The sequence below is a fragment of the Stegastes partitus genome, unplaced genomic scaffold, assembly GCF_000690725.1.
Source record: "Stegastes partitus isolate 25-593 unplaced genomic scaffold, Stegastes_partitus-1.0.2 Scaffold415, whole genome shotgun sequence".
Classification (NCBI taxonomy): Eukaryota; Metazoa; Chordata; class Actinopteri; family Pomacentridae; genus Stegastes; species Stegastes partitus.
In genome coordinates this window covers 171,504-187,130 of record NW_007578146.1, presented here as the reverse complement: position 1 = coordinate 187,130, position 15,627 = coordinate 171,504, and the positions used below count along the sequence as shown (strand labels likewise).

The 15,627-nt window shown below is 44.7% G+C and overlaps 1 protein-coding gene across 2 annotated transcripts; it reads right to left on the bottom strand.

Moving 5' to 3' along the window:
• Nucleotides 1-4,121: 4,121 nt before the first annotated feature.
• Nucleotides 4,122-11,954, bottom strand: amotl2b (angiomotin like 2b). Of its 2 annotated transcripts, none has more exons than XM_008285769.1 (11): nucleotides 11,727-11,954; nucleotides 10,450-11,248; nucleotides 9,756-9,924; nucleotides 8,202-8,346; nucleotides 8,016-8,105; nucleotides 6,977-7,272; nucleotides 6,691-6,866; nucleotides 6,495-6,548; nucleotides 6,213-6,409; nucleotides 5,918-6,049; nucleotides 4,122-5,478 (listed from the first exon to the last, which is right to left on the bottom strand). In XM_008285769.1, exons 2-11 carry the CDS (start codon nucleotides 11,160-11,162, stop codon nucleotides 5,393-5,395), a joined length of 2,058 nt encoding a protein of 685 aa, XP_008283991.1. In that variant the 5' UTR covers nucleotides 11,163-11,248; nucleotides 11,727-11,954; the 3' UTR covers nucleotides 4,122-5,392. The 2 variants fall into 2 exon arrangements, with proteins under 2 accessions (XP_008283991.1, XP_008283990.1); XM_008285768.1 differs by having other exon boundaries at nucleotides 6,495-6,596; nucleotides 11,727-11,952.
• Nucleotides 11,955-15,627: the final 3,673 nt, after the last annotated feature.

Here is a 15,627-nt window from a genome sequence, read left to right as displayed (position 1 = left end):
TGTGCCGCCTCCCTCTGGGCATGAGGCACGCATTACAGATGTCCAAAAACATGCTTCTGTGGCATGAAGGGGGGGAAAAAAAAAAAAAAAAAAATTTGGCTTTGTGGATTTGCTCTCCCGCTGTGTGTTCTGACTCCATGTGTCTGTTAATCAGCATTTATCTGCCCTGAGGAGGAGGCCAGTCAGTCAATCTCTCATCACTCCGCCTCAACAGCCATTTGTATCCTTGTGTTTGTTTGCACATGCCTGCGATGTGTATATTATTTAGGATTAAATTGTTGCTTTAATTTCCTAATGAGTGTTTTTCCTTATTCACAAATAGAATAAAGCCATGTTAAGTCACAATGCCTTCCAAATCCCTCCTCTTTGCCGGCTCACTCTGTCATCCAGCGAATGTGTTGAAACTTCAAACGCTATTGCTTATTAGGAATGTGCCATAAGACTGTAAACTTCAGGGGCAGGGCAATAAAGCCGCACTGTGTGAGAACATCATTTTCACAGTTTACACAGCAACAAACTCATTCCTTTCACGGTCATTAAGTTTCACTATGAAGTTCCCATGTGACAGAGGCAGAGGAATGAGCAAAAAAAAACTAACAAAAAAACAAAAAAAAAGTGTAGAAATTTTCATCTTCTTGGACGTTCGAGCACAAAGGAATTTCACCCCTGACTCGCGTTTACGTTCCAGCCTCCTCCATCATACCAGTTCTGGGAAAAAGCGAAGAGAGCCGCAGTCGAAACATGTCAGCTGCCTTTCACATTGGCGGAGGAATGTTGGCGAGTCTTCACAATGTTGTCAGTCAGCGCGCCAGATAAGAGCTCTCAGTTCATAAATAAGATTGATGGCATTGCATACCACCAGTTCCTGCTCTGTGTTTTCCCATACAAGCTTCCCTGTCAAAAGCATCTGCGCTATCTCACCGGCTCATATCCTCTCTGTCCAAGTCCAGGCTTGCTTAGGTGTTTTAACATACTCTCCCCTCCATCCAGTTATCAGACACACCACCGCGGGACACGTTCTGATTTATGCTCTCTCGCTTGTGTGCGCGAGTGTAATTGGCAGATCGGTTTTGTAGGTTAATAGATGATGGATTGTTTATTGGCCTATCTGACATGTTTTAGACAGTAGAGAAGTTCCCCTGGAATGGACTGTTCAGTGTTGAATGCAATCACAGTCAGGATGCGGTAAAGAACGGTAAAAAGTTGAAGAAGCAGAGGCCAAGAGGTCAAGTTACAAAAAAAGGCTGAATCCTACATTTCCCATGATGCACCTCACAAACAAAGCCACTTCAAGCTCCACACAACAGATTGTATTCAGTGTTGTCTTTAAATCCAAACTGAGATCATCCTGGTTCATTGTCTCAGTATATACAAGGATTTATTCTATATTTGACCCAACACATGTCTGTTTGAGTTCATTTTTGAGGAAATCTTGCTTTTTTTTGTCGTGCTCTAACACATTTTTACCATTTATTTCTGATCTTTGTAAGGTTTAGTAGATTTGCTGCTGTTTTAATACGTCTCAGTGTAGTGGAGCATTGGAACAATCCCTGCAGAGAAAACCTTTTTTTTTTTCTTAATGTTTACCCTCCACCTGACGGTCAGAGCACTAAATCAGCACCCTTGTGAAGATTCCATATAATCTACTGCAAAACATGAAGCCTGGCAAAGTTGGTGAACTCTGTGAGAACACCAGAGACAGTTTTTTTTCTGTTCCTGACAAATTTAATATGTTGTGTTCATACTACTTGGGGTTTATAAACAGGAAACAATGACATAATTGATGGTAGTTAGATCGTTTACTCCTGATTTAACATCTACAAGCCAATAATTAGAAAAAAAGGGTTTGTGTTTTCTAATGATGTAGTTATAAATATTGGTTATCCATTAATCATTGCAAACAATCTCAAGTTGTAAATGGTAATAAATCATTATCAAGTATGCACTTGTTTTCTTGTGGGTTGGCTGAACCTCTTTTTTTTTTTTCCAGAAATAAGTATTAAAGATCTTTTTCACCGTTTTACAAACTCAAAAATATGTTCTGTGTGTGTGTTTATATGCCAGAGGAATAACATAAGCAAAAAAAAAAACACAAAACAGAGTGTTTCCACATTAAAATGGCAGCGTACGATGACAGTTTGAACAACAGCTCTTCACATTTCTGAGGTTTCAAACATAACAAACTGAAGAAACCAACCCTGTCAGGCTTTCCGAATCATTACGCTCCTCAGAATCAGTCTCCGGTTCCGATGTGTACGGCTAAATAACTCCAAAGTTAGAATTTGCCGTAAAGTAACGTCGAGTAATTTCATAGTCGTCGGTGAGCTGGTGTGCTAGAGCTGCAGTAAGTTGAGAGAAGTGAGCAGAGAAAGAGGCAGAGATTTCATCAATATGCACATTCTAGCGGAAGAAACAGAGCAGAGGTACATCTAAGTGATTTTAAAGTGATTGTTTTCATGGGGGAAAAAAATAAAATATGTTATCCATATGAGGGCTGCAGGGTGGCGCAGTTAGTAGCACTGTTGCCTCGCAGCAAGAAGGTCGCCGGTTTGCGTCCCGGTGGGGGCACCGGAATCTTTCTGCGTGGAGTCTCCATGTTCTCCCCGTGCAGCGTGGGTTCTCTCCGGGTTCTCCAGCTTCCTCCCACACAGTCCAAAAACATGTTGAGGTTAATTGGTGATTCTAAATTGTCCGTAGGTGTGAATGTGAGTGTGCTTGGTTGTCTGTCTCTAAGTGTAGCCCTGTGATAGACTGGTGACCTGTCCAGGGTGTCCCCTGCCTTCGCCCTGAGTCAGCTGGGATGGACTCCAGCCCCCCACGACCCCAGTGAGGATTAAGCGGTGTATAGATAATGGATGTTATCCATATGCACAGAGAGGAGTTTTTATCAGTTTCTTCAAGTGACCAACACTTCTGTTTTGGGCCCGAAAATTTAAGTGAGGATCCTATCAAAAACAACTGAAATAGTTGTTTTGTTTTGTTTTTTTTTAACTTTAAGTCCAGTAATCTTAAATTATATCAGTTTTTGTTGTGACTGTGTTTTGGCTTTCAGTTCTCCTGAGTATAACTGTGTCCAGTATTTCAAGCCGGTAAGTTGTTCCTGCATCTTGGAGAGCTTACCACACCTCCTCTGTGGATTCAGCTTGTCTTAGTCTTTTTTTCTCTTCATATAATCCCAGAGTAACTCCATGATGTTGACATCAGGATTCTGTGTAGATCATGACATCTGCTGCGTGAAACCCTCGATCCTTGTGTTGCTGAAGATCGCCTCTTATGACCAACTGTATGTTCGGGGCTGTTGTTGTTGTATGATAAACAGGAAGCTAAACATCTAACCTGCTTTCAAACTATGGCTCGTATTAGAATGTCCGAATCAGAAATGTGTGGTGAATGATGTGCTAGATTTGCTGTTACATTTTATTTTTGACAAACCAAACCACAGTGGATGACTGGTGAAACATGAATGCACACTGATGACACCATAACATTCATTGTCCTTGTCATTGTCCTGCTGCATTGTGAAATCTCATTGTCCGCGTTGCTCAGCCGCCCCAAACTGGTACAAGTCGATATCTGTGGCTCTGTTCTGTGTGTGTGTGTGTGTGTGTGTGTGTGTGTGCATCAGAGAGATCTATTTGGAAACAGACACCACACAAGCGAGCCCTCCATTCTCTCATCTTCATATCCAACGGCATGTCCTGAACCGCTTCGTAAACACCTCCGGGAAGGCAACGAGAAGCATTTCGGAACGCGTGTTTTGCAAAAGGTGCACAGGAATTTCAAACGGCATTAGCAGCTAATCTGGGAGAAACCTGTCTTTGTCACGTATAGAGTTACGTGTCGCTATGAGAATGCGATCTATGTCAAGCATGCTCTTCATGGCAAGAGGAGAACAAGAGAGCAGGCCACCCGAGAAAGTTGAACCGAAAAGAATGCAGCTCTGGTATTCATTAATGAAGAGCACTCTTCTCTGTGGTGGAACGAGGGGGACGGGGGAATGAGGAGATGGGGCAGAGAGAAGCAGAAAAACGTGGATTCTCTAACACCTAGCAGCATATTTGTGATTTCATTACGACACCAGTTCACTGCCAACATTATGAATGAAGTAAATCACAAGCCGGTTAATGTATATCAGAGTATTTTATTGCTTTATGAAATGTTGCATGAATTCAACTGTAAAAACCTTCATACTGTTTTAAGTTCACAGAAATGTCTGTTTGAAGTCAACACTTGGTTGGTTGTGTACAGCTTGACAAGACCGTGATTGTCGGCACATAACTTACAACAAACAAACATAAACTCTTTGGCGTCCGGCTCAAAGCACTATCTGTAAATAACAATACAAACATCTGTATAAAATATATAATAATAATAATAATAATTAACCTGTTTGTTAGTTCAAAGCTCACAGTAAACAAAAAAGGAAAAAAAAAACAACCAACACGCTGTTTTCAACTTTTGCCCTTCAGTGGCGACCAGACCAGCAGAGTCCCCCACATCAGGACACGCACTCATACTGTAACCACGCATGCAAACATACTTTGAGAATAAAAATAAAATAAAAAGCATCAGAAACAAAAGACGATGAACTCAACGCCGTGATGCTGCACCGTCCCAAAATTACAACACCAGGTCTGTGTCAGTTTGGCAAAAATAAAAAATAACAAAATTGTCTTTTATATATTATGCAGCTCAGCGTTCACACACCTCAGAACCTTCGTAGAACCAGCTACTCGGGGCTTAAGAAATATGAGCAGCAAGAGCATTTAGATTAACAGTGTTTCATGTGTTATCAGCTTAAATTAATCAGCACAGGGGGAGTCTTCCAAACAGACAACATCTATGTGATGGGAATGAGATTACTCAGATTAAATCCACATTTTTTGGAGAGGAGGGGAATGCGGGTCACATAGATAACCTCTTACTGAATATTTGTCTAGAGGAGCATGAGGCTTAAGTTAATATTTGGGGAATGTGGAAACCAGATAAGATAAATATGTAGCTTCTTAACTCACTGGATTGGGGAAAGAAATAAAATGAATAATAAAAGGGGAAGGGGGGGGAAAGCAGCAATTATATAGATATTTATATAAATATTTTGGCATACACTCTCTGAGAACATGTTGCCCTATTACAATCCACAATACTGTCCAAGTACCTCAGAAGATTCATCTTTTGTCACTCTGCCCGGCACGCTGCCTGCAGCTGCCCAGCTTAATGAAAGTTGGAGCACAGCTCCGTCTCAAAAATGTGAAAAGTCTTTTTTTTTTTTTTTTTTTTTGTGCGTTGGCCTCTTTTTCGCAACATTCTCTCATCCAATATTTTTCTTCCATCCTCTCTTCTTTCACTCTTCACAGAATTTTGTCTCATTCAGAATCCACCCATCGATTCTTTAAATGAAGATTTCCACTGCTTCTGACTCCAGCTCGTCCAGGCCTCTGAAGGGGTTTAATAGCAACTTCTTAGGCGCTGTCTTGTCTGAGGAGAAAAAAGAAAGAGGGGAATAGATAATTATTATAAATGTTTTAAGGTTAAAAACGGTGGAGAAAAGTCCAGCATGCAGCTCAATGACTAAAGGTTAACAGACATTTTCCACAGTCAAACACAGCACTCTGGTGAATGTGCTCAGTCAACAGATCCGCATTATTTCCTAACCATGCACATTCCACAGGGCCCACATTATGAACCATGACCTGGACAGATGGTGTCCGATTGGCTGGTCAATCCGCAGCATGGTTAATCAATGTGTGCGTCCATGGAGAGGAGGCCAAAAAAAAAAAAAGTCTGCTTGCATGCTGTATGTGTGTGTGTGCAGGATTGCTTCTGTGCAAAAATATTTAGCATTTGAGTTTTATACTGAGAGTACCACTGGAGCTTGTAAACAAATGCTCTCATGCATATTTGATAGATCACTCACCACTGTTGAGCTTAGTAGTTCTGGCAGCCTCACTGGTTTTGGGTCCCTCCACCTGCCGTTCTAGTGTTCCAGGTTCAGACTGAGCGGAGAACTGATGGTTTGGCAAAGTCTGGTCATCTGACAGACTCTTACCTGAAAGGCAGCAGCACAGAAAATGTCAATCAAATGTCAAATCTATTCATACCTTGCACACTTTTAAATGGGATATACAGCGCACATGTAATGTCAAACATACAGGAGGCCGCACTGCCTCGGTCACATCAATTATTAAAAATGAGATCATTATTCCCCTCACCTCGACTCTTAGTGCTGCTCTTGGTGGTGCTGATGGAGGGAGTGGAGGAGGCGGGTCGGAGAGGCGCCCCTGCCGTGTTCAGGAGGTTTGTTCGGGGACTTTGCTCGTCCCTCCGGCCTTGATCCTGGTGCAGCCGCTGGTTGAGGATCTTGATCACGGCATCTTTTTCCAAGATCTGAGCGTAAAGCGCGCGGATCCTGACAAACACGAGGAAACACGTCAGAAAACCCAACAGTGGCAAATGACGAAAACTCTGTCGCGATTTGAGAAAAAGCAAGGTACCTGTTCTCCATCTCCTGGTTCCTGTGGTCGGCAACTGGCAGGTCCTCGTTGAAACTGTTGTTAGAGGAGTGGCAGGGTGAGTGGTTAATGATGGTGGTGTCTCTGTGAATGAAACAAGCAACGGCCTGAGCTTGATTCAAATTCAAATGAGCTGAGAAACATCTGAGCACCGAGAGTTGAGCGCAGCAGTCTTTACCTCTGGGCAGCGGCAGTGGCAGCCACCTCCATGGCAAACTGTCTCATGGTGCTCTCCTCCAGGTACTTCTGCTCCCAGCGCACCATGTCTGCTTCCAGGGCCAGGATTCGCTCCTCGCGCTCACGTAGGCGCTCTTGAAGCGAGCACATAGTCACTCCTGGAGGTTGAGACTGCCTCTGAGATAAAGAGAGAAAGTATGTGAAACAGTCGGTGAGACATACTTTACATTACAGCCCTATTCACAGCAGCAGGTTTCATAATGGCTGCTCTAGGACAAGAGCTTTACCTGTTGTGCCCTCAGACTCCTCAGCTCCTGCTCCAGTCGTGTCCTCAGCTTCATCTCCAGGCTCTCCCTCTTCTCGCAGGTGGACTGCAGCTGAGCCAGTGCACTCTGCAGCCTCTCCACCTTTTCCACATACGCCCTCTTCCTCCTCAGCTCGTCCTCGAGCTGGCGACCCCGTCCCCGGGCCGCCTCCAGGGCCTCCTCCAGCCGCTTCGCCCTGCCGCTCTGCTCCTCGGCCGAGGCTCGCAATCGCTGCAGCTCCCGCTCTACGCGCTCCCGCTCAAAGTTCTGCTCCTCGTCTGAATCAAACACAAAGTGAGGGTGGTCAGGTTAAGTGCATGCTAATGCGTGAGGATTAGAGTCAAGGATTTAGTCAAACGCCACAGCATTGGACAGGATGTGAGCGCTTTCACTTGAAATATGAAATCATTTCAAACTTCTCTGAAGTCTGCTCTCGGAAAAAGAAGAGGGGGGAAAATATCTATGAGCATTCCACATTGTCTCCCTCCGGAGTCCAACACAGTAATAAGTACCAGAGTTGCTACATGGTGGCCAGTGTTCTTCATTTAGCAAAGCACTCCTGGAATGCTGAGAGGAGGAAGGAGGAGGAAGGGGGGGAGAAAGCTGCCCTATCCCTTTGACCCACATAGCGCTGAGAATTCCTCATCAAGGCCATACAAACACCACCACTCTGCTTGAGTCCAGTTCCTTAAACAGACAACATAAATCACACTCCCAACAGGTGGGGGTGTGGGGTGGGGGGGACCTCATTTCTACCACTTCCACTGCCGCTCTGTGATTTACAGATGGTTCATTTCCTTTGGCAAAGAGGTGCGCGGATTGAATTCCCTATTATTAAGCCTTCTTACCAAATAAGCTGAGGTTATGCAAGTGAAATTCCTGCATGCAGGATGCACTTAGCTACAAAAAAAAGGGCCCCACGCTGTGCAACAATCCAGTCCAATTGAGCATGTTGATTCCGAAGGAGGATGTAACACAGAGCAGCAGAGAGGAATCTGGCCTCACAGAACCATGCACTTACTCTGTTCGAGGAGTTTCGCCATGATGTGCTGGTTATGGTCGGCTGCCTCCACTTCTTTTGCAACATGCGTTCTGGCATTTTCCAAGTTTTCTGTGATGCATGAAAGGTTTAAAATTAGACGGAGCTGTTTAACCGTGTAACTGCCGGAGCAGCTATGGCACAAATGTGGGTGATTTGTGTCTGTACCTCTCAGGTCTCTGTTGAAATCCTGCAGCCTCCTGATCTCAGCCACCATCCTCTTCCTCAGTGTCTGCTCCAAGTTCTCCCTCTTACTGCTGCCCTGCATCAGTGTCTCATAGGCCTCCGATATACGCTGGATCTCCTGCTCCAACTGGAAAGGGGAGGGAAGAAAAAAAAAAAGAGGAGAAGGAAAGAGGGGAGGTTTGGAGAAGAGGAAGAAGAAAGGAGAACAGAAATGGAGAAGAAGGAGGATTTTTTTGGTTAACCTACTTCACATGCCAGAGAGGAGCTGGAATGTTGATTCATGTTGTTAGAGTAAAGATAAACATATGGGTACATATGTAGCTGTGTGTATACAGTACAGTCTGTGTGTGTGTGTGTGTGTGTATGTGTGTGTGTGTGTGTGTGTGTGTGTGTGTGTGGTATAATTCTGAGAAGGAATTCAAGCCCGCACCACTCCCTGTGAGCCTGATTTATATCTACATTCCTGAGGACTGATAGCTGTAGTTCCAGGTGTGTGAGCGCACAGGAGCGTGTGCGTACACAACACGCCGCAAAGCACGACTTAGCATGCGCACACACACACACACACACAGGTTTGGGAAGGCTGCCAGTGGAGGGAAGGTGTGCATGCCTGTGCCTGGGTTGTGGAAACGGCAAAGAGACACCCACCATTACAGCAGTCACACAGGCATGTTTACTCAGGGCTGCGGCCTGACGGAGAAAACTTTCCAACCCCGGCAATTATCATTCTTTAAGGCTGAGACAAGGCGAGGGCCATGTGACATAACTCCCGCAGAGAGTGGAGTGGATTTTTACAAAGATTGGCAAAGGTGTCAAATGTCATTTCAAGCGTGCTGAACTAATCGTATTTCAGGCCCGTTCGGTCAGAAAAGCAACAGGAAAAAGTTGCAGAAAAAAAAGAGCTATTTGGTAGAGGAAAAAAAAAAAAAGGGCTTTCCAGATTTTATACTGCAGCCTACCACCTGCTGCTGACCCTCTCCCAAACAGCCATTAGCTGCGTGGGGGTCGCAGCCCAATCGACTAGCTGTGTGACAAACCCCACATTACACAGAAAATCTATGGCCTCCCTGGAACTAAAGCACACACACACTTTCTAGCCTCCACTAGGTCAGCCACACAATGAAAGGAGTGTGTAAACACAGTAGCAGGCTGTGACCTCTGTTTGTGCCGCTGCGCTATGGAAGGTAGCAGCTGCTGATCTCATCTGTCCGTCCAGATGAGGGAGCGTGCCTGGAGTTGGATATCAGGGAAGCAACTGTGGAGCGGCGTTGGGTTTCTCAGACAGGTGGCTCAGATGGAGGCTGTTGTCTGGACGTTGGCGTTTCCTTCAGATTCATTTGCCATCTTTAGTGGCTGCCAGTTCTTTCTAGACTGTAAGCCTGCCTTTTGTGCTATTTGACGGATGTTGGGGCGTCCCTTCCTTTTGTGTTTTCAGTAAAAAGTGTAAATGTGCCTTAACTGTGGATGCTCTCATTTCTTAACATGATCTGTGAGGTGTCAGCTTCATTAAAATACTGGGTTTTTTTTTCTTTTTACCTTCTGAATGCGGCTGGTCTTCTCCCTGTGCGCTTCCAGCTCTTGCCTCAGCCTCTCGTTCTCCATCAGCAGCAGCTCCACCTGGTTGGGCTCCTCCAGGCCAGCAGGTGGCAGGCTGCTGAACATGCTGTAGCAGGGAACTTCCGCTGGCTCCACTGACTGGACATACCTACGACAGAGGTGTAGTTTAGTACAAACTGGGTATGAACTGAAGGCCAGGCTCATGTTAACTCAATCTGTTTGGTGCAGATAGTTGGAGGTATGAGACAGGACTTTATTTCGGAGCGAGGCATCTGAAATATCACTCTATTCCCATTAACCAGCGGACAGACAAGCTGACTCCGGGTGGCTTGAAAGAATGTAAAAGCCTATATGAGGAACATAGTTTTGTGGAAGCATCCAAGGCAACACAAGCACGCGAAACTATCCTGTTTCAGTATGCCAAACATTACAAACACCTACAGGGCTGGACTTGTTCTCCTATAAGCATTACAAGGCGGAAATAGGAATTTGGTATGCGGCCTACGGTGTGACTCACATTGATAAGTATGTGTTTACGCATGTGAAACACAATGATGATCACTGGGCGGGCTCTCGTATAAAAATTAGACCACAGAATATGATGTAATGCTTCCACAGTTTTACAAATCATGCACACACTAACACAAATATGGTCACGTCCTCCTTTTAGTACCTGTGCTGCTGAGGCTGCACTGGCTCCTGGACCTGGTGGGGGATAAATCCTTGGCTCTGGATGGGGGCCGAGTACTCTGGAGGTGGGCACCGTTTGTCCATGCTCGGCCCTGTGCTCTGGGTGCACTGTGGGGCGTAGTAGGGGAGCTCGGGGTAGCTGTGAGAGGTGATCTTGATGGCCTCAGCTTTAGCTGCTGCATCGTGCCTCTCCAGAGATATCTGCATGCGATGCTCGCTGAGCGACCGCACATGGCTGCACTTTATCTCCATCAGATCTGCCTCCTCATGGAAGATCCCATCATGCATCAGCTTCCCCTCGTGGAGCTGCCTGATGGGTCCTGCAGGGGCCCAGTGGGAGGCCAGATACTGAGAATGCGCCTTGGCCTGCTCGTAGGTCGGCAGAGCTTCCCCATGCAGCTGGTAGCCGCTTTCTGAGTGGTGGTAGTCCCCCTGGTGCTCCTGGCCCTGGGGCTCCTGTCTGGCGGAGAGCTGGGGGAACAGAGGGTCCTCCTGGGTGAGACTCTCCAGAGAAGATCTCGGGCTCCTGCTCATGTCACCTCCACTGCTGGGGCCACTGTTGCTCCCGCTGCCTCCTCGCAGGGCCTGCTGCTGGATGGCTAGTAAGGTGCGGGTGTCCGTGGGGTTCCCATAGCGGAGCTGCTCCTGGATGAGCCGGTGCAGGACCGTGCCGGACGGCTCCTCAGTGGACGACATACTGCTTTGTGTAGGTTCTCTTTAAAGATCTGTTGTTGTTGTTGTTTTTCTCAGTGTGGAAGTATTTAAATAAATCAGCTGTGAACCTGGAACACAAAGGAGATGAGTAAATAAAGTGTGAGGTGGCAGAAACAAACATGAGACAGAAGAAAAGTGGAGGCCTTGGAAACAACAGTGACACTTGGAGTGTATGTATTATGTAAATATACAGAATGAATATTACATGGAAAAAGCTGTAGTCTTGAGTTTAAATCACCAACAGCGACAACACAGTGATGTGGACACATTTTCCACAGCAGGCAAAAAAAAAAAAAGAAAAATGCATGCGCCAGAAATTCCACTCTCACGGGGGAGCAAAAGCGCACAAAACCGCGTTGTAAAATAACTTCGCTCTAATGGCACACTAGTCGCTGTAAATAGCTTTAAATTCCCTCATAACAAACTCCATTCTCAAAAGTTCACAGCACAAGCACCACTGCAGCTACTTTATTCATGTTTGTGTTCGTTTCTTTATTTCTTTCCTCTCGTTTGTGGCACAGAAAGGAAAAAAAAAACTCCTCTTACCAGCTCACGCTCTCATCGTATCCAAAATCCTCGCTCTCGAAGTCAAATCCAGAGTAGTTCCGCTTATTTTTCCATCCGTTTCTTTTCCTTTTTAGACTCAAACGTGTCTCATCTTCGTCCCCGCGGACTCTCTGCCGCGCTGCGCTCTCGCTGTGAAATGATTGTGGAGAGAGCAGGCGGCGATAATAAGTAACCGAGGAGGGACTGAGGTCGGAATGCCAGGAATGTAAAACGCGAGGTCCCTCGGGGATCAAAAGCGTAAAACCACACGGGAGGAGGAGGAGGAGGAGGAGAGAGGCTGCACTGCGCTTTATTATTACCAATGAAGAGTGAAAAAAAAAAGCACAGAGAAGGGTATTTGTTTTACCAAGCTTGGGGTGAATGTCTTAAAATAAATGCATTCATGTTTAGAGGGAAGATCTTCATTTCTGGAGCAAAAAATCTCCCTCAGATGAGACTTCTCAGTGGCAGCATCGCACTATTTTGGTTTTGTCTGATATCTGGTGGTTAATGAGCTTTTTAGATGATTTATTTAAGATAAAGTAGCACTGTTAATACAGCACAAGGCATTTCAATTCTATTTTAGTGCAAATGAATCAGTAAGAAAATGCAAAATGATCAGTGGTACACATATTATAATGCATCATATGATGCAAATATAGGAAACAGCTTAATCTGAAAGTTGATAAATAAAAGTAGGAAATGGAAAAGTGCATAAATGAAAATGCTCAGCAGCAAGTATTGTAAAATTGTAGGCCTGTGCAGGTATGATACTTGAGTAGATGTGCTTAGTTTTCACTGGAAAAGAAGAATTTAATGTGGAAAAAGTTCTGAGTTATCTCAGAGTTAAAGATTCATTCATTATCCACATGTTACTAGAAACCGTATTCAAGTAATTTCAATTTATATAGCGCCAATTCACACAGTAAGTCCTCTCAAGGTAGCTCATATTGTAGGTTAAAGATTTACTATTATATTACATTACATTACATTATATATAGAAACACAACCAAGCCTTTGAGCAGCTTTTTGGTAGGTAGAAAAAAAAGATTTACAGAAAGAAACCTCCAGCAGAACCAGGTTTAGTATCAGCAGCCATGTGTCTCCACTGGTGAAAGTCAGAAAGAGGAAAGAAAAGCAGATAGAGCTCAAAAAGACAACACATTAGACGACAATAAACACTATAGGAGGATTGTTGAAGCTGCTAACTGCAGAGTAAAAATGTGCAGCAACCTACAGAGGAGACAAAATACAAACTGCAGAAGAGAGACACAAAGTTCAAGACATGCAATGATGCTATAAGATGAGAGGAGAGAAGAGGTGCTCAGTGCATCATGGGAAGTCCTCCAGCAGTCTCGGCCCATAGCAGCATGACTAAGGGGTGGTTCAGGGTCACCTGAGCCGGCCGTAACTATAAGCAATGAGGAACGATTTAAAGCTAATCTTGAATGTAGAGAGGCCAAACTGGGAGCTGATTCCACAACAGAGGAGGCTGATAGCTGAAGGTTCTGTCTCCAGCAGCATCAAGTGAGCAGTCTGAGGGAGAAATGCTGTAGGTTCTTTAAGATTCAGTGGAGCTTGGTCATTATGCACTTTTTGTGTGAGGAAGACGGATTTTGAATTCTTTTCTGGGTTTTACAAGCAGTCGATAAACATGAGTTCATGGGAGAAACATCTCCGTAGTTCCTGCCAGAACTCTGGATGCAGCATCTTGGATCAGCTGGTGTTATTAGGACATCCTGATAATAGGAAACTACAATAATCCAGCCTGGAGCTAACATGTGTTGAACTGTAGGCCCGTCTGAAGTCAAATCTGACATTTCATGCATGTTGAGACTCTTAAGGTTATGTTCGCAGTTAATTTGAATTAGTCATTTGAGCGTTTACCAACTGCGCCCTCAGGATTTCACAGATAATTACAACCAGTTTTGGTTCTTTCCAGGAATATTCCCAGGAAATCGTTCAAAACGAAGGAAGTTCTGAGTCATAAAATAAAGGATTGCCTTCTTTATTGCTAATACATTGACTCTGTAGTGTGTTAGCAAAGGTTCTTTCATCTGGTTTATTGACTATAACGTCATTATTTATATCATGTCATTTGTTTTGCATTTGAAATTAAAAGTAACTGAAACTACACAAAACAAAAAATAATGCAAAAGTGGAGTGAATAGTATTGCACTCGCTTAACATTTGGCAGTTTTTCTTTTTTTCTTTTTATGCCCAAAGAAAGAAATCCAGCCTCGTGGCATTCCCTGCAGGTCACTATGGGTAAGTTAAAACTCTGCTGCTGCAAGTGTGTCGAAGCTGTTGCATGCCTTAAATATGAGCGTGTGCTTGTGCGGTGTGTGTGTGTGCAGCAGCTGTCCCCAGGAATCTGAGGTCTTTGTGTCCCCTTTCCTGCAAACATAGTGGCTCTTTGTACCCAACGTGGTGCAGGAGGACGCCGCACTGTGTCCAAATCTCAAACCTGCAGACGCCGTTTCTCTGCAGCGAGACGAGACTACATGCAAGAATCTCAAGATGGATGGACGCAGAGGCGGTCACGATAGGCCAGACCGCAACCAAGTTGGACATGTGGCCGCTACGGGAGAGGAACGTGCATTTTTGTTTCCTTAAAGAGATAAACTTGCCGCCTTGAGAGGGAAAGTAAATCTTTATGACTGGCTTTATTTCTGTCAAAGCCAAAAGACAAGTCTGAGCTATTTATTACCAGCTTCAACCTAACGGCGGCTATATTGAGGACTTTAGACGCGACTCTGACTTTTATTGTGGGCCCTTTAAATAGCCGAGGTTTTAGTCATAACATACTAATCATATCTCCGAGCAGCAGAGGGAGAGACGGAGAGAGGGAGGGTTACAGATGCTATCCTGCTTCTGCATATTCCACATTTTCCCTCCACAGGTCCCCCCCCCCGCCTCTTCTCCTGAAACTGAATCACATGCAAACTCCAGCTGAGTAGGTAGAGAGATGGGTGCAATCAAAGCTGAGTAGATCACAGTCATTGATTGCTGTACAGTAGGTCACTGCCTTCAGGGTGGATATCTCATTAGACTTGAAAATCTATCGGCCCCATGAGCTGCTATTGAGCCGTTAATGGTGTGTGTGTCCACAGTCATCTGTCTGGCTCCTTAATTAAACACACACACATTCCCATCATGTTTCAGATGCTGCGTATTCTTACAAGGGCCCTTCTTCTTTTAAAAAAAAAAAAAACATGCAGACACTCCGTCTCTGTGGGCGGCACTCGCATGGAGACGACTGGTCAGCAAAGTGGAACATGTTTGCATTTCCCCCTTCAGGTCCAAACTGTGAAGCAGCACAGTCTCCACCTTTTTAAAAAGCCTGCTCATGTCATTTAACACCATCTCACTACTTCCTCTCCTCCCTCCCAGTGTGTGTGTGTGTGTGTGTGTGTGCTGGTGGACAACGCCTCTGGTCATTTTGTCCTCCATTGTTGCATGCTTCCTGTGAACTTGCAGAGGAATGCGAGGCTGACCCTTTGAAAAATTATGGATGCCTTCAAAAAGTCATTACAGGAGATGAACATCTAAAATGGTGTGCCACAAAAAATTCCTCACTGTCTGTCTGTCTGTCTGTCTGTCTGTAAGTGTCGAAACCCCGAACCAGAGAATAAAAAAAACGTCCATTTCATGAGTTATTCCGTGTTTGTGAAAAGAAGAGTGGCACTGAGGAACATCTGAGAACACCCTGCGAACTAGAACACAATTGTGTTGTTGCTATATACAGTAAACTCATATTTCTCTTGAGGTTTTGGTGGAAACATGAGCACAAATGAGGCAACAGTGAGAGTAGTCAAACTACCAGTTACACAACTGGAAACAGTCTGACTCTAAATTTACTCATCTGAGCGGTGTGTTAAAGTCAGTATAAAAATGTCTT

What these genes read in the sequence shown, in the direction of transcription:
- amotl2b (XM_008285768.1), bottom strand. Translation starts at nt 11,162, where the DNA reads ATGTCGTCCACTGAGGAGCCGTCCGGCACGGTCCTGCACCGGCTCATC. An exon ending in TTTCAACAGAGACCTGAGAG is followed by an intron (nt 8,106 to 8,201) that starts GTACAGACACAA and finishes CATGCATCACAG; the next exon opens with AAAACTTGGAAAATGCCAGA. An exon ending in GCCACTGCCGCTGCCCAGAG is followed by an intron (nt 6,597 to 6,690) that starts GTAAAGACTGCT and finishes TTTCATTCACAG; the next exon opens with AGACACCACCATCATTAACC.